At 41.9% G+C, this 18,176-nt stretch overlaps 1 protein-coding gene across 1 annotated transcript in view; it reads right to left on the bottom strand.

The window, feature by feature from the left end:
- piwil2 (piwi-like RNA-mediated gene silencing 2) overlaps positions 1–18,176 on the bottom strand; it is a 54,276-nt gene that overhangs the window by 11,903 nt on the left and 24,197 nt on the right. Inside the window, exons 9-12 of the mRNA XM_041209776.1 lie at positions 13,832–13,945; positions 12,556–12,744; positions 11,612–11,713; positions 5,622–5,738 (exon numbers count right to left, since the gene is read on the bottom strand). Coding sequence (XP_041065710.1) covers positions 5,622–5,738; positions 11,612–11,713; positions 12,556–12,744; positions 13,832–13,945 — 522 coding nt within the window. The remainder of the gene's footprint in view (positions 1–5,621; positions 5,739–11,611; positions 11,714–12,555; positions 12,745–13,831; positions 13,946–18,176) is intronic.

Here is an 18,176-nt window from a genome sequence, read left to right as displayed (position 1 = left end):
AGAGATCATCAGTGAATTGGGGCTACCTGGTTGAGGTAAATAGCATAGCTGAAATGCACTTCAGCAGCTTTACATGAGGAGGCCATTTAGACCCTCATGCCTGTTCTGCCATTCAATAAGGCCATGGCTTATCTGCAACCTAAATTCATACATTCATCTTTGCCCCATAGCCCTCAATACCCTCCGGGGCGGGGGGGGGGGGGTTTACAAAAATTAAACATACGAACTAGGTGCAGGACTAGGACATTTGGCCCCTCGAGCCTATTCAGCCACTTGATAAGATCATGGCTAATCTGGTTGTGGTCTCACTACTTTCTGGTCTACCCTTTTGACTCTTTGACTCCCTTTTCAATCAAGAATCTACCTAGTTCAGCCTTTAAAGTGTTCAGTGATCCTGCCTCCAGTGCTCCGTGGGGAAGAGAATTCCACAGACTTACAACCCTCAGGAAAGATTTCCCCTCGTCTCTGCTATAAATGGGAGATCCCTTATTTTTATAGTAAAACAAAAAAAATAAATAAAAATACCTGGAAAAACTCAGCAGGTCTGACAGCAATGTTCCAGTGAAGCTCAACACAAACTGGAGGAACAGCACCTCATCATCCGACTAGGCACTTTACAGCCTTCCGGACTGAATATTGAGTTCAACAACTTTAGATCATGAACTCTCTCCTCCATCCCCACCCCCTTTCCGATACCCCTTTTTTCCAATAGAACCATAGAACACTACAGCACAGAAAACAGGCCATTCAGCCCTTCTAGTCTATGCTGAAATATTATTCCACCAATCCCATTGACCTGCACCCAGTCCATAACCCTCCAGACCTCTCCTATCCATGTATCTATCCAATTTATTCTTAAAACTTAAGAGTGAGCCCGCATTTCCCACATCAGATGGTAGCTCATTCCACACTCTCACCACTCTCTGAGTGAAGAAGTTCCCCCTAATGTTTCCCCTAAACTTTTCCCCTTTGACCCTAAAGCCATGTCCTCTTGTGTTTATCTCTCCTAATCTAAGTGGAAAGAACCTACTTGCATTTACTCTGTCTATACCCCTCATAATTTTGTAAACTTCTATCAAATCTCCCCTCATTCTTTTACGCTCCAAGGAATAAAGTTCTAACCTGTTTAATCTTTCCCTGTAACTCAATTCCTTAAGACCCGGCAACATCCTAGTAAATCTTCTCTGCACTCTCTCAATCTTACTGATATCCTTCCTGTAGTTAGACGACCAGAACTGCACACAGTTCTCCAAAGTTGGCCTCACCAATGTCTTATACAACCTCACCATAACATCCCAACTCCTATACTCAATACTTTGATTTATGAAGGCCAGTATGCCAAAAGCTTTCTTTACAACCCTGTCTACCTGTGATGCCATTTTCAGGGAATTATGTATCTGAACACCCAGATCCCTTTGTTCGTCCGCCCTCCTCAGTGCCCTACCATTTACTGTGAATGTCCTACCTTGGTTTGACCTTCCAAAATGCAACACCTCACACTTTTCTGCATTAAATTCCATCTGCCATTCTCTGGCCCATTTTTCCAGTTGGTCCAGATCCCTCTGCAAGCTTTGAAAGCCTTCCTCGCTGTCCACAAGCCTCCAATCTTAGTGTCATCAGCAAACTTGCTGATCCAATTCACCACATTATCATCCAAATCATTGATATAGACAACAAACAACATTGGTCCCAGCACAGATCCCTGAGGCACACCACTAGTCACAGATCTCCTGTCTGAGAAGCAATCATCCACTACCACTCTCTGACTTCTCCCACACAGCCAATTTCGAATTCAGTTTACAACCTCTCTATGGGTACCAAGTGTCTGAACCTTCTGAACTAACCTCCCATGTGGGACTTTGTCAAAGGCCTTACTAAAGTCCATGTAGACAACATCCACAGCCTTTCCTTCATCTACTTTCTTGGTAACCCCCTTGAAAAACTCTACAAGATTCGTTAAACGACCTACCACGCACAAAGCCATACTGACTATCCTTAATCAGCCCTTGGCTGTCCAAATAATATATAAATCCGATCTCTCAGAACACCTTCCAATAATTTACCTACTACTGACGTCAGGCTCACTGGCCTGTAATTACCTGGTTTACTTTTGGAGCCTTTTTTAAACAACGGAACAACATGAGCTACCCTCCAATCTTCCGGCACCTCACCCGTGGCTAAGGACATTTTAAATATTTCTGCCAGGGCCCCTGCAATTTCTACACTAGTCTCCCTCAAGGTCCGAGGGAATATCATGTCAGGCCCGGGGGATTTATCTACCTTTATTCGCTGTAAGGCAGCAAGCACCTCCTCCTCTTTAATCTCTATATGTTTCATAACACTACTGTTTGTTTCCCTTCCTTCCTTATACACTATGCCAGTTTCCTGAGTAAATACTGATGCAAAAAAACTGTTTAAGATCTCCCCCATCTCATGAGGCTCCACACATGGACGACCACTCTGATCTTCAAGGGTGCAATTGTGTCCCTTACTATCCTTTTACTCTTAATATACTTGTAGAAACCCTTTGGGTTTACTTTCACATTATCTGCTAAAGCAACCTCATGTCTTCTTTTTGCCTTCCTGATTTCCTTTTTTAGTATTTTCTTACATTTTCTATATTCTACAAGTACTACAAAAATTTATATAGATTTTTCTTTTCCCACTATTTCCATTATTTTTAAATGTATTTCCATTCATTGTTTTATCTCTACCTTTTAGCCTATTTCAATCCCTTCTCCCCACCCCACCCCCACTAGGGCTATCTGTACCTTGCTTGTCCTGCTTTCTACCCTTAATGTCACCTATTAGCACATTTCTTAGCTAAGATCACCACTGTCAACACCTCTTTGTCCTTTTGTCTATGTATTTTTTGGCAATCTCCACCTATCACTGGCCCTCTATCCAGCTTGACTTGTTCCACCCTCCCCTTAAACCAGCTTATATTTCACCTCTCTTCTATTTTTCCTTAGTTCTGTTGAAGAGTCATATGGACTCGAAACGTTAACTGTGTTTTTCTCTCCGCAGATGCTGTCAGACCTGCTGCGTTTTTCCAGGTATTTTTATTTTTGATTTGGATTTCCAGCATCCGCAGTTTTTTGCTTTTATTTTTTGGCCTTATTTTTAAACTGTGTCCCCTAGTTCTCATCTCTCTCATAAGGGGAAACCATCTTCTCAGCATCCACTTTGTTAAGTCCCCTCAGGATCTTATGTTTCACCAAGATCACCTCACATTCTTCTAAATTCTAATGGATACAGGCCCAACCTTTCCCCACCACTTAACCCTTTCATCCCAGGAAACAGTCGAGTGAACCTTCTTTGAGTTGCTTTTAATGCAATTATATCTGTTTTTAAGTAAGACTATAATTGTACACAGTACTCCAGATGTGGTCTCACCAACACCCTGCACAACTGTAGCAAAACTTCCCTACTTTTATATTCCATTCTCCTTGCAATAGACACCAATATTCCATTTGCCTTCCTAATCATTTGCCGTACCTACATACTAATGTACCAGGACACCCAGATCCCTCTGTTCCTCAGAGTTCTGCAATCTCTCTCCATTTAAATAATGATCTGCTTTTCTATTCTTCTCCAATTAAATAATACACTGCTCTTCTATTCTAAACAAACTGTTTTAAAATTAACAATTGATCGAGCATCAATCGCCCTTTGCAGAAGATAGTTCCAAATGTCTCCACCATTTGCAGGAAGAAGTTTCATTCCTGAAAGGTCTATTTTTAATTTTCACAGAAGCATGAGTATATCAAAAAGTACCACAAAATTGTTACAGCACAGAAGGCCGTTATATCTGTACCAGCTTTCCAAAAGAGAAATTCAACTCGTTTTGTTCTTCCGCCTTCTCCCCGCAACACTGCACATTCATTCTTTTCAGTTAACAGCCCAATTTCCTTCTGAACACCTTTGTTGAATCTGCCTCCACCACATTCTCAGGCAGATCTTAACCGCTGGCTGCATCAAAAACTATTTCATGTCAGCATTCTACTTTTGCAATTACCTTAAATCTGTGTCCCTCATTCTCCCTCCTTCCATCGGTGGGAAGAGTTTTGCCCTTTTTACTATGCCTAGACCTCTTATTACTTTGGACACCTCTATCAAATCTCCTCTGAACCTTCTCTTTTCCATCTTAGGGAGAAAAGAATCAAAACTGTCAGCCTTAGCTCCCACATGAGATAGAACATTGTGGATTCGAGTCCCACAGTGGAGATTTGAGCAGAGAATACAGGGAGACATTCCCAGTGCTGTACTGAGATAGTGCTACTCTATCATAAATGCCACCTTTCAAGTGAGACATTAATACAGAAGTCCCTTTTGCCCTCTCAGGTGGATGTTCGTGGCACTATTCAAAAAGAAGGGGAGTTCTCCCTGGTGCCTTGGAGCCAATATTCATCCCTCGACCAATAAAACTACAACTAATGATCTAACAATTATCTCTTACAGTTTATGGGATCTTGCTATGTATAAGTTAGCTGCTACATTTTGGATTTCACACTAGTGACTAAACTTCTAAAGAACGTGAGTGCAAATCTCATGGGGGTGTAAGGGATGTGGGACATCTTCGTGGGAACTAGCTCAGTGCCACTGTGTCAAGGGGCAAGCAACAGACTGGCATTCCCTTCATGGGGGGAATGTCTTGTGCAAACGTCATGGTTTAGTTATTGACTAAATGAGTTTCAAGTTGCAATTTGTTCCTGAAGCTCAATTGTGAAAATAGGATCTGCTGCATACATAAAATATACAAGGACACACATACGTGAAAGGAATAAGTTCAGTGATAAGGTGACAACACTTCTTCACACCTGAGATGTTTCTGTAACTTGCCTCTGATTTAATTAGCAAGTGCCACCTAGACTGTAGTTTCAGGCCTTAAACAGAGAGGCAGAGAGCAGCTTAGTCAGTGTCTATGTTCCCAGGATAAAGAGCTGACAGCTGCAGTCAAGGTGGAACATCTTCTGGTGCCACTCAGGTTTAGTAACTAACAATCTCTTCAGTTTGCAGACACAGCTTGTTGCTGAAAAAAAAAACTATACACTGCAATAAAGCACTATTATACTAAGTGGATGATGTGTTTTTGTAGAAGCTCTTGTATAATAACTGTTTTGTACATGTTTTAGCATTTGACTATTACTGTGGAATCTACATGTTACAAATAAAGCCTCAGGGCAACTCATACGAAGAGTTTCCTCGAAGGTGCCGAGCCCAAAGCAGAAATGTAAGCAGATAGTGCAACAGGGAGTAATACCTGGCCCCAGGGCACTGGTGAGAACTCCCTCCTGTTCTTTGAAATAGTGCTGAGGAATGTTTTACATCCAGCTGAAAGTGAATGGACAGGTGGGGGCCTTGGTTTTACGTTTCATTCGAAAAACAACGCCTCTGATACTGCAAGTGCAGCACTCCCTGAGGACTGCACTGAAGCCTCAGCCTTGATCATCTATCTGTTCTTGTCTCAGAACGGTGCCTTGATCCCACAACCTTTAAACTCAGAGGTGAGAGTGCTACTGACTGAACCTAGCTGATACTTGCTGCTCGTGTGTGAAGCTGAAACCACTTGTATCTAAATATATGCAATGAATGAGCTTGGAGCCAAGCTGTGCACTCACCAGCGGTATGTCCACACCCCACAGCTCTCCGCCCAGTTTGCAGTTGATCTGTAGTAGGATCTTTTGGCAGATGCTTCTCATCCGAGCAGTCTGAGAGACTGTCCTCACATTAATCACCTAGCAGGATCAAAATCAGCGCCACATTACTAATCAATATATCGATGCCATGACAACCCCTTGTAAGAATTACAGTGTAGACTGCATGTTCCTGTCATGTTCAGTACTGCATTATGTAGACACAGGATAAAGATGAAAACCAAACAGAGAAATCTCTGAATATCCATTCGGTTAATTGAATGGAATGTCAGGCAGGCTCCCTACAGGTATGCATAGCTTGGCCTAAATAGCCAAGTGGTTATGGTACTGGGTTTGTAACCCCAAGATCAAGAGTTCAAATCTCACAATGGCAAACTATGAAACAATGTAACTTCACCTGAAACAGATGGAAATGGGTTTGTACTCGAAAGAGTTACAGGTATGCATTCCCCTGCCTCCTGATTCTCACTAACCCATTACAACCAGGGCGTCCAACAAGTCCAAATCCCTTTAACTATTTTGAATTGATTAATCCCTAATTATCCCACTTGATCCTTTCACTGTCCCTAGCTCTGGTTTTCTTTAACCCCAAGAACGAGTCCAAGAACTGATTGGGTCAAATTAATTTGCCCAAGGATTCTATAAACATTTGGCAGATGATATAAAAAGTGCAAAGACAATGCAGGCAGACAAAAACAAAATACTGTGGATGCTGCAAATTGCTAATAAAAACAGAAAATACAGGTCAGCAGGTCAGGCAGTGTCTGTGGACAATGAAACAGAATTAATGTTTTGCCTTAAGGACTTTTCTTCAGAGCTGGGAGAGGTGAGATTGATTTTTAAGCAAGTAAAGAGCCAGGGAAAAGGGCTGGGGAAGCAAAGAACAAAAGTGAAGGTCTGTGATCAGGCGAAAGGTGTAGAGTGAAGTGTTAACAGCAGAAGCACCTGATGCTGATGCAACTATGATGGAATTACACATGACCAAATAATAGAGATCTGGAGGGAGGAGAGGTCCAAACTCCTGCTGAATTCCCAGGGTGTAAAGAGAGCTGAAAATAAATAATAATTGCAGAATCACAGGATCTTAACAGCACAGAAGGCAGCCATTCGGCCCATCGTGTCTGCATCGGTTTTAACAAACTAGTTTTGAGTAGCTTCCTTAGGGAAGGTAGACAAACCCCGAAGATCCCCATCTAGACCCCAAACACACGACGAAACAGAAGGCAAGATGGATTAAATTAAAATGATGATGGCGCAAACCAAAACGGGGTGATAATGGGATAAGTAGAAAAACAACAGTTGGGTTATTATGACCATTATCATTACCAGCGTTCATCTGAAAAAATGTCAATGGTGGCCACGATCTGAAGTTGTTGAATTCAGTGTTGACTTTGTAAGGCTGTGATGTGCCCAACTGAAAGATGAAGTGCTGCTTCTCGAGCTTGCATTGAATTTCACTGAAACGGTGTTGTGTTTGAGGAAAGAGAGGTCAGAGTGGGAAGGAGGAACACAGCATGCATGAAAATTACAGGCGGATTTTGCCTCAGTTGACATTGTCATGTATTCCCTGGCAGGTAAGAAACTAAATCGGAGTAGAGGATCTGAGAAAAAGATTCATAAAATTAATGAAACTGCTCATTATCCTAGAATCACTCTGGAATGCAAAAATAATCCCCGGTTTCTTTTCTGTACTGCAAACCGTCTTCTTAAACCTCTCTTCCCTTTGTATTCTGTCCTCATCTTCAACATTAAGTGTGAGGAGCTCATGGATTTCTTTTGTCACTAAGATTGAGACCATTCTTTCAGCTGCCTGGACAGCGTTCCTCCCTTCCACTAGCCCGCCGGGCTAAACTTACTTTAAATCTCCCCACTGCCCTGAACTTAAAATTTTCTCTCATATCTCCCCTCATGGCCTCTTTGAACTCTTCTGATCTGCAAGATGCGCCTCCTGTTCCCCTGATTCCACTAAATTGCTGACTGTCTAACTTCCCCCTCCTGGCCACTATGTTAGCCTGTCTTTCTAATGATTTCTCTCTCTTCAGGTGTTGTCCCTCTATCCTTTACATCTGCCATCATCATTCTCTAGAAAAAAACCAACTCTTGTCCCTACATCCCTCCAAACTACTGCCTCATCTCCAAATTTCCTTCTCTCCAACGCCGTGCCCATCTTTCCCAGAACTCTATGTTTGAATCCCTCCATCAGGTTTCCAACCCGCTTTAGTGTCGAAACAGCTCTGATTCAAGTTACAAATGACATACTTTGTGTCCGTCTGCTTTCTCTTCTTGACCTGCCTGCAGCATTTGACATGATTGACCACACCATCCTCCTCCAAAATCTCTCCATTGTTGTCCAGCAGGGTGGGGTACTCTTGCCTGATTCTATTTTTAGTTATCTCATTGTAGCCAGAGAATCACTTGCAATAGCTTCTCTTCCTGCCCCCACCATCACCTTTGGTGACTTCTAAGAATCTATCCTTGGATGCTTCCTAGTTCTGACTTACATGCAGTGCGAAAGCACTGCTTTAGTTTTCAATTGGGCGCTGACGACACAAGCCTACCTCACCACCTCTGTTGAATCTTCCACTGTTGCTAAGTTATCAGACTGCTTATCCAACTCCAGTAATGGATGAGCAGGGGAAATTTTCTCCAATTAAATATTGGCAAGACTGAAGCCATTGTTTTTGGCCCTGCTCCAAGCTACATATTCCAACTACTGACTCTCTCTCCATGGCAATAGTCTGAGCCTAAGGCATGGATATTTGCCACGGCAGAGGTAAGACCCCTTCTGGGAGAGGGGAGGCCTCTGGGACAGAACATACAAATTAGGAGCAGGAGTAGGTCATTTGGCCCCTCGAGCCTGCTCCGCCATCCATTAAGATCATGGCTGATCTGAATGTAACCTCAACCCCACATTCCTGCCTACCCCAGATAATCTTTCATCTCCTTGATAATCAAGAATCTATCCAGTTCTGCCTTAAAATTATTCAAAGACTCTGCTTTCACGGCCTTTTGAGGAAGAGAGTTCCATAGACTAACTATCCTTAGAAAAAAAAAATTCTCCTTACCTCTGTCTTAAATGAGCAACCCCTTATTTTTAAAACAGTGACCCCCTAGTTCTAGATTCTCCCACAAGAGGAAACATCCTCTCCACATCCACCCTGTCAAGACCCCTCAGGATCTTAAAGGTTTTGATTAAGTTATCTCTTACTCTTCTAAATTCCAGTGGACACAAGCCTGTCCAGCCTTTTCCTCATAAAACACATTCCTGTATTGGTCTAGTAAATCTTCTCTGAACTGCTTCTAATGTTTTTACATCTTCTTTAAATAAGGAGACCAGTACTGTACACAATATTCCAGATGTGGTCTCACCAATGCTCTGTACAACCTCCCTACTTTTGTAATCAATTCCCCTCACAATAAATGATAACATTCTATTAGCTTTCCTAATTACCTGCTGTACCTGCATACTAACCTTTTGTGATTCATGCACTAGGACACCAGGATCCCTCCGAATCTCAGAGCTCTGCAATCTCTCACCATTTAGACAATAAGTTCCTTTTTTATTCTTCCTGCCAAAATGAACAATTTCACATTTTCCCACATTATACTCCATTTACCAGATCTTTGCCAACTCACTTAACCTATACATGTCACTTTGTAGCCTCCTTACATCCTCTTCATAATTTAGTTTCCTACCTATCTTTGTCTCATCAGCAAATTTAGCAACCATTCCTTCGATCCATGCATCCAAGTCATTTATATAAATTGTAAGAAGTTGAGGCCCCAGCACTGATCCCTGTGGCACACCACTCATCACATCCTGCCAACCAGAAAAAGAACCATTTATGCCAACTCTCTGCTTCCTGTTAGCTGGCCAATCTTTTATACAAGTGAATATGTTACCCCACCACAAGCTTTTAATTTCTGCAATAACTTTTGATGTGGCACCTTATCAAATGCCTTCTGGAAATCTAAGTGAAGCACATCCACTGGTTCCTGCTTATCCACAGCACATGTGACTCCTTCAAAGAACTCTAATAAATTGGTTAAACATGATTTCCCTTTTACAAAACCATGTTGACTCTGCCTGATTGCCTTGAATTTTTCTAAGTGCCCTGCTACAACATCTTTAATAATAGATTCGAACATTTTCTCTATGACAGATGTTAAGCTGACTGGCCTATGGTTTCCTGCTTTCTGTGTCCCTCTCTTTTTGAATGAAGGAGTTACATTTGCTATTTTCCAATTTAATAGAACCTTGCCCGAATCTAAGGAATATTGGAAAATTAAAATCAACTACCTCACCAGCCACTCCTTTCAAGATCTTAGGGTGAAGTCCATCTTGACCTGGGGATTTGTCAGCTTGCAGCCCCAACAATTTGCTTAATATCACTTACCTGGTGATTGCAATTTTCCTGAATTCCTCCCTCCCTTCCATTTCCTGATTTACAGCTATTTCTGGGGTGTTACTTGTGTCCTCTATAGTGAATATCGAAGCTAAATATCTGTTTAATTCATCTGCCATCTCCCTACTTTCTATTCTCAATTCTCCAGATGCACTCTCTATAGGACCAACACTCAGTTTGTTAACTCTTTTTTATTCATTCACAGGATGTGGACATCAATTGCTGGGCCAGCATTTATTGCCTATCCCTAGTTGCCCTTGAGAAGGTGGTGGTGAGCTGCCTTCTTTAACCGCTGCAGTCCATGTGGTATAGGTACACTCACAGTGTTGATAGGAAGGGAGTTCCAGGATTTTGTCCCAGCAATAGTGAAGGAATGGTGATATATTTCCAAGTCAGGAATGGTGAGTGACTTGGAGGGCAACTTCTAGGTGGTGGTGTTCCCATCTATCTGCTGCCCTTGTCCTTCTAGATGGTAGAGGTCATGGGTTTGGAAAGTGCTGTCAAAGGGGCCTTGGTGAATTCCTGCAGTGCATCTTGTAGATGCAGATTTAAATATCCATAGAAACTCTTACTACCCATCTTTGGGACACCCTTTGGGATTGTTAAATGTGAACAAGATTATATACTTTTTATGCACAAAATCATTGGGACTGTCAAGCCTGTCAAAGATACCCTGGAAGGCTCTCTGGCCCTTTTGCGGGTTTTCCCCAGGCCCAGGTAAGGATTCCATGCTCACAGTGAAGGGCCATGGCCAACGGCAGAAGCAGCGAATCTTCGGTGGTGATAGTAGATGAGCTAGAACTTCGAGGGACAACAGTTGCTTACACGATCCTTCAAGAAGAGGACTTGTTTCTTTTAAGCACACAAGGAGGATAACACTCATGTAGTCACCCATCTCATGTATTCGTTGCTCCAGTCATAGTGCTTATTGAAATTGAAAATAGAAGGCTCCTATCAACAACTGAAGAGGGAAAAGCAAAACCTCGAGGCTTGGACAAATGAGCACTGGAACTTGCACTTAGGCAGATCAGATAATTAACAATCATTATCAAAATCTCTTTCCAGTGCCTCGTCCAACTGGTTATGTTGCCACTGCTCGTCATCCATTTTCAACTGCGTGACTTGCATTTGACTGTGTTAAATGATCTCTGCCCCTCCTCAACCCGGCTCTCAGTCTATCCAGATCCTTTGATGTTTGATTAGTCTGTTCCTTGTTCCTCATAGTCACTTCTACTTTCATATGAGGCACAAATTTCCATTTCCACCTCCAACTCAATCGAGGAGGTATGATGCTAAGGTAGGGAAATAAAGTGGAATTAGACATCAGCTGTCATCTGATTGAAAAGGCTCAAGGGGCTGAATGACCTCTCCTGTTCTTATCAATATGTTAAAGAGCAACAGCCCAACATTAGTCTCTAAGGCACTGCAGTTCCATGGACAAGTGTCGTCCAATGGTAGCACTGGGATTACAAGGCTTCAGAAGATGTGTGTGGCTAAGGATATTTCTACCACCAGGTTCTTCCTGTTGTCCATGCAGTCAACTCTTACCTGTGAGGAGACCGGAGATTGCACACAGCAGAGTTTCTTAATGGCATGGTACAAGTCGTCACGGTTGCCAGTCACTAAACACACCACAATCTTAACCAAACCCTGTGAACACAAAACACAAGTGTAACATATTTAAATCTCAAACTGATACGGAATTTCACTGTGACAACATCAATTGATTTGTTCCACCTTTAATAATCTTTTGTGCTCGATGAGAGTCAGCAGTGACTGGACAATAAAACCCATCTTCCACAGCCAGCTTCATCAGTGAGCAGTGCCATCTCCACTAACAGCAAGGGAGATATAAAGTTCAGCTTCTTCTACTCAGCCCCAATTTGTGTTCACCTGTACCTTTCATGGAATAGCTTGCTATTTCTAAGAATCCATTGATAGGAGAAAAGAAAGAACTTGCAGTCGCTTGTGCATTTCACATCCTCAGGACATCCCAAAGACATTAATTTACTGCAATTACTAGAATTACTGCTCTGGAGGCAAACAGGGCAGCCAATTTCATCAAGGCAACACATCAGAAACAGTAATGAGTCAAATGCTTGTTGAATCTGTTTTGGAGATTGAGACATAAATGTCAGGGAGGAAACTGAAGAAATCTCCTGGGATGGCACCTTTTATGACCACCTGAAAGGGCAGACAGAGTTATGGTTTAATGCCTGATCTGAAAGACGATACTTCCATGAAGCTGCCTGTCTTTTCAATGTCTTAAAGAACTAATAAAATGTGAGCTAAATCAGTAATGTAGCACAAATAAGCATCCAGGCTACTCTGAGACAGCTGTGTCAAGCTCCACAGTGGAGTCAGCAAACTGTCCTATATGGTTGCACACATCTAATACAATTATACACAACTGAGATCAGTAGGTTTTGACTTGAAAAATTACATTGGTTCCAGCTGAGACATATAAGTGCAAAGAATAACCTGCAACTTACATTGCTCTCCAAGTGTGACTGCAGAGTTCGGATATAGGTCTGGGTACGATCATCCTTCAGCTCGATGTATGCAGGCTGTTGGAAGGTCATTCCAATGGGCTCTGCCACCTTCGACATGAAGCTGATCAGATCCTTGGCATGTGTTGCACTTTGCTTGGTGTAAAAGAGAGCCCAGCAGTGTAATGGTGCCTATGCTCAAAGCAAGAAAGCAAATATTCAGCACAAGCATTCTAGAAAGAAAACTCATTCGGCTTTTGCACAAGGTTGTGGGTTCAAGTCCCGCTCCAGAGACTTGAGCACAAAATCTAGGCCAATATTTCAGTGCTGGTCTATCACAGGTGCCATCTTTCAGATGTGATGTTAAACTAAGGCCCTATGTGGCCTTTCAAGCGTATGTATAAAATTCCATGGCACTCCCTCAGGCAACTTCTAAAAAAGATATCATCTGGTAATTATCACACGGGTGCCTGTGGGAGATTGCTATGCGCAACCTGGCTGCCACCTGTCCTATATTTTAACAGAGGCTGCACTTCAAAAATACTTCATTGGCTGCAAAGCACTGTGGGTCATCGTGAGCTTGTGAAAGGCACTGTCTGAATGCAGGTTTTTTAAAAATATGCTCTGCCATCTTGCACTCTCCACCCCGCAAGCCCAAGCATTATTTTTATTCCACATTTCACATTTTCATGCTCTCAAAACTGGGTTAAGTGAATGGGCAAGTCCAATGTTAAACCAATTTAAAATCATATCTAATAGCACTGAAACCAATGTAAAAAAAAAAGTACAGGTGGTTCAGATTAGATGATCTTGCAGCTCACTCTCAGCATTCATACCTTTTCATTCTGAAGACTAAGAGATGCAAGTTTTTAAGCACTAAATACATGACACTGATCAAAATTGAGGCCAGAAACTTGTCATTAGTGCATTAAAAGCTTGTGGGCCTTAATCTGTGCTCAGGAATTCTACACACGATAGCATTTTAGGGCCAGTGGTTGAGTCAGAAGCTAGGTCACATATTACACTGGATAGCTGGGTGAAGGAAAGGAGTGAACGGATTCTGTGATTCAGAAATGTGACTTGAAGTAACTGCATGCATGGTATCAACAAGGACTGGGAGGGCTGAACTGCCTATTTCCAGGCTCTAAATTCTATGTATTTGATAACGAAATTGAATACATCAATAAATCTTGGCTTAAGTCTGGGATACTGCTACGAAACAGAGTTCAATCCAGGTGTATAACTGAACACAGCTGCATTTTTCCTCCTGAGCGCTTACCGCTGATATCACTTTCTCTCGCACAACCTCTCTTGACCAGTTAACATCAGCCCCACTTGGAAACGACTTGTATCGTACGATGATCTTTTCAGGAGGTAAGATTCTTCCTTCCGTCTATCAAAGAGGAAACAGCCAAGAGGGAGAAAAGGCAAATGAAAAAAAATGTAAATAATCCAGTCAGACTTGTTATCTGAAGGTATACTTTCTTAAGCAATGCTGTGGAACTAACTGATGGTTCATTCTCAATAAATATTCATCCTTTCTCTCTCCCATTTTAAAGACAAGTTTGAGTCCCTTCTCGTGTTTTCTTGCCTTCTTCCTTGAAAGGTGTCAGCTGTGGCTCAGTGGGTAGCAATTGCATCTCCAGGTCATGTAGTGGGCTCAAGGCTCACTGTAGAGACTGGTGCTCCATTGTCAGTACTGAGGGAGTGCTGTACTGTCAGAGTTGCTGTCTTGTGGATGAGAAGTTAAACAGTTACCCATCTGCCCTCTCAGGTGGATGTTATTTTGAAGAAGAGCAGGGAAGTTAGCCCTGGTCTTCTTACCAATATTTATGGGCCACTCGTCAATTGCTGTTTGTGGGATCAGGTTATGGTAAAATTGTCTGCCATGTTTTCTATATACAAAAAATGACTACACTGCAAAAGTACTTCATTGGCTATAAAATGCTTTGGGACCTCCGGAGGTTGTGACAAGAAATGTATGAAAGCAAGTCTTTCTTTCTTGAAACTTTCCATAGCATGCACCATTCTAAACCAAGAGGGGCAAGTTGGGCAGACTTGTTGCCCGCTCCACTAAGAAAGCCGGACACAGATGGTGGATGTTGATGGCTGACTCTCTATTCCCCAGTTTTCTGTGGTAAACACTAAACTCATCCCAGGGAGAACTGGCAATTCCACAGCCAGCTGCTATGCAGGATAACAAAATGGAACTCGATGGACCTGCTCGGCTCTGCCTGAACACCTCAGGAGAGGGGTTTCCTTCTCCACCTGAGGGATGTACCCAGCCTGTAACACTGCAACATTGTTGCAGCATATCCCTCCCAGCCCAAGGTCTCAGATTGGGAAGCTGCTTCCCTACAAGGCAAAGTACAAACACCCACCTTATAAATATCTTCATCTATGACGAGCCCCCAGTGTGCCAGCTCCTCCTGGACAAAGGTATTTTTCTTAAGGTTGTTAAGCAGTTTTCCTAAAGCCTTATGGTGTTGCTCTGGAGTCAGGTTGACCTGCACAGCCAGGTCCTACAAGCTCAAACAAAACCCAGAAATTAAACCAATAGAAGCATAACTGTTACACTTGGATGACCGTCAGCCATGGCTCACCGATTAGCATTCTCTCCTCTAAGACAGAAGGTCATCATGGATTCAAGTCTCACTCAAAGACTTGGATTCATAACTCAGACTGATGCTCTCAGTGCAGTAAGGAGGGAGTGCTGCATTGTAGGGGTGCCCTTTTTTTAGATGAGATGTTAAATTGTGAAACTGACTATCCTGTGAACCTGAGATATAAAAATAATGGATCTACTACACTAGCCCATTTGGGTGGATTCTCTGACCTCAGACAGAAAGTCTCTTATCCAGACTGTTCTACAGTGCATAATCTCCTCACCGCATTGTGGAACTGGAATCACATATAGCTGGAGCAGATAATACAAGTTTCCTTCCCTAAAGGAGATTCGTGAATCAGTTGGGATTTTATGACAATTCAACAGCTTGATGGTGACAGGAATAGAGCTGGAGTAGGCCATTCAGCCCTTCGAGCCTGTTCTATTATTCGATAAGATCATGGCTGATCTGATTGTGGTCTCAACTCCATCTTCCTGTCTGCCCCCCCCATAACACTTGACTCCCTCGTCTATCAAAAATCTAACAGCTTTAAATAAATTCAATGACCCATTGTCCGCTATTTTCTGGGGAAGGGAATTCCAAAGACTGACCATCCTCAGAGAAAAAAAATTCTCCTCATCTCAGTCTTAAAAGGGACACCTCTTATTCTTAAACTGTGTCCTCTAGTTCTCGCCTCCCCAACAGAGGAAACAACCTCCTAGTTACCATGCTATCAAATCCCCTCAGGATCTTATATATTTCAGTAAGATCATCGCTCATTCTTCTAAACTCAAATGGGTACAATCTGTTCAATCATTCTTTATAAGTTAACACCTTCATCCCAGGAATGAGCTGAATGAACCTTCTCTGAACTGCTTCTAATGCGACTATATCCGTTTCAAATAAGAAGATTAAAATTGTACACTACTCCAGATGTGGTCTCACTAAGGTCATGCACAGCTGTAGTAAAACTTCCCTACTTTTATATTCCATTCCTCTTGCAATAAATGCCAACATTCCATTTACTTTCTTAAGCACTTGCTGTACCTGCAAACTAACTTTTTGAGATTCATGTACCAGGACACCTAGATCCCTCTGTACCACAGAGTTCTGCAATCTCTCTCCATTTAAATAGTATACTGCTTTTTTATTCTGTCTGCCAAACTGAATACGTTCACATTTTCCCACATTATACTCCATCTGCCAATGTTTTCCCACTTAGTTAACCTACCTATTTGCAGATCCTCTCTATCTCATCTTGACAACTCTGCTACCTATCTTGATGTCATTGGCAAATTTAGCTGCCATACATTCGGTCCCTTCATCCAAGGCATTGAGGTAGGTTCTAAATATTTGAGGCCCCAGAACTGATCCCTGTGGCACTCCAATAGTTACAGCTTGCCAAACCGACAAAGACCCATTTATCCCTCCTCCTTGCTTCCTGTTAGCTAACCAATCCTTTATCCATGCAAGTAAGCCACCTCCTACACCAGGTGCTCTTATCTTGTGAAGCACCCTTTGGTATGACAGCTTGTCAAATGCTTTCTGGAAATCCAAGTACACCATCTCTATAAGTCCCCCTTTATCCTTACTTCCTTAAAAAAAGGTAATAAATTGGTTAAACATGGTTGCCCTTATATAAAATGATGTTGACTCTGCCAGATCCCATTATGACTATTTAAGTATCCTGCTGTAGCATCCTTAATAATGGATTCAAGCAATTTCACTTTGACAGATGTTAGGCTAATTAGCCTACAGTCTCCTGCTTTCTGTCTCTCTCCTTCCTTGAATAAAGAGGTTACATTTGCAGTTTTCAAATCCACTGGAAAATATCAGAGTCTAAGGAATTTTGGAAGATTATAACCAAGGCCTCTACTTTCCGCAGCCGCTTCTTTTATGACTCTGGGATGCAGGCCATCTGGTCCTGCAGCTTTTCGGTCCAATAGTTTTTCCAGCACCTTTACCCTGGTGATGATGATTGTTTTAACTTCCTCTTTCACCTCTTGATTTTCAAGTATGTTTGAGAAGTTTTTTTCTGCCTTCTACAGTAAACACAGACACAAAATACCTGTTTAGCACCTCTGCCATTTTCTTGCTTTTCATTATCAATTCCCCAGACTGTCTCTGGAGAACCAACACGAACTTTAGTTACTCAATTCCTATTTAAGTACTTGTAATATTAAAAACATATAGTAAGAATTTCTACGAGCTAGCTTTCTCTCATTCTCCACTTTCTCCCTTTTCAATTTTTTTTGTCATCCTTTGCTGGTTCTTAAAATCTGTCCAATCTTCTGACCTACCACTAATCTTTGCAGATTTGTAGATTTTTCTTTAAATTTGATACTATCCTTAACTTCCTTATTTAGTCACAGATGATTCAACCTTCTCAAAGAGAGTCTTTCTTTCTCACTGAGATAAATCTTTGCTGAATGTTATTAACTATCTTATTAAAAGTCTGCCGTTGCATTTCTACTGTCCTACCTTCTAAACTAGTTTCCCAGTTCTGCCTCCATACTCTTATAGTTACCTTTACCTTTATTTGCACTAGTCTTAGAAGCACACTTCTCTTCAAAGTGGGCGTGAAATTCTATCATGTTGCTATGACTAGGATAGGAGGAGTGCACAGTTTATCTAGCCTCAGTACTCCACAGGCCGCACCATTGGTGTAAATGTTGAATTTACTCATCAAAATGGCCATTTATTTACCTTTGCTCCTGTTTGATCCAGAATAAGAGACTTTAATGAGGGTTCTTTCCATCAACTGAGAATGATAGATTTATTATAAACAAAACTTCTTCTTTAAAACAGGTTGCAAGAACTGGTTAGTGCACAATTTGTAATCTGGAAGTGTAACTATCAATCCCTTTTAAAAATGCCCAGCACACACACAAACAAAGTTCAAACAAATAGGGTCACTGCAGAGATGGGCATTTGAAGAAAAAACTTTATAAAAAGAATAAAATTCACAAGGTTTTGACGTTGTCCATCTGGTGCTCCCTTGTGCGAGATGGGTTGCTA

This window comes from Carcharodon carcharias, chromosome 17 (genome assembly GCF_017639515.1).
Source record: "Carcharodon carcharias isolate sCarCar2 chromosome 17, sCarCar2.pri, whole genome shotgun sequence".
NCBI classification, from domain to species: Eukaryota; Metazoa; Chordata; class Chondrichthyes; order Lamniformes; family Lamnidae; genus Carcharodon; species Carcharodon carcharias.
The sequence above is the reverse complement of the archived record's forward strand: the minus strand, read 5'-3'. Positions and strand labels throughout refer to the sequence as shown.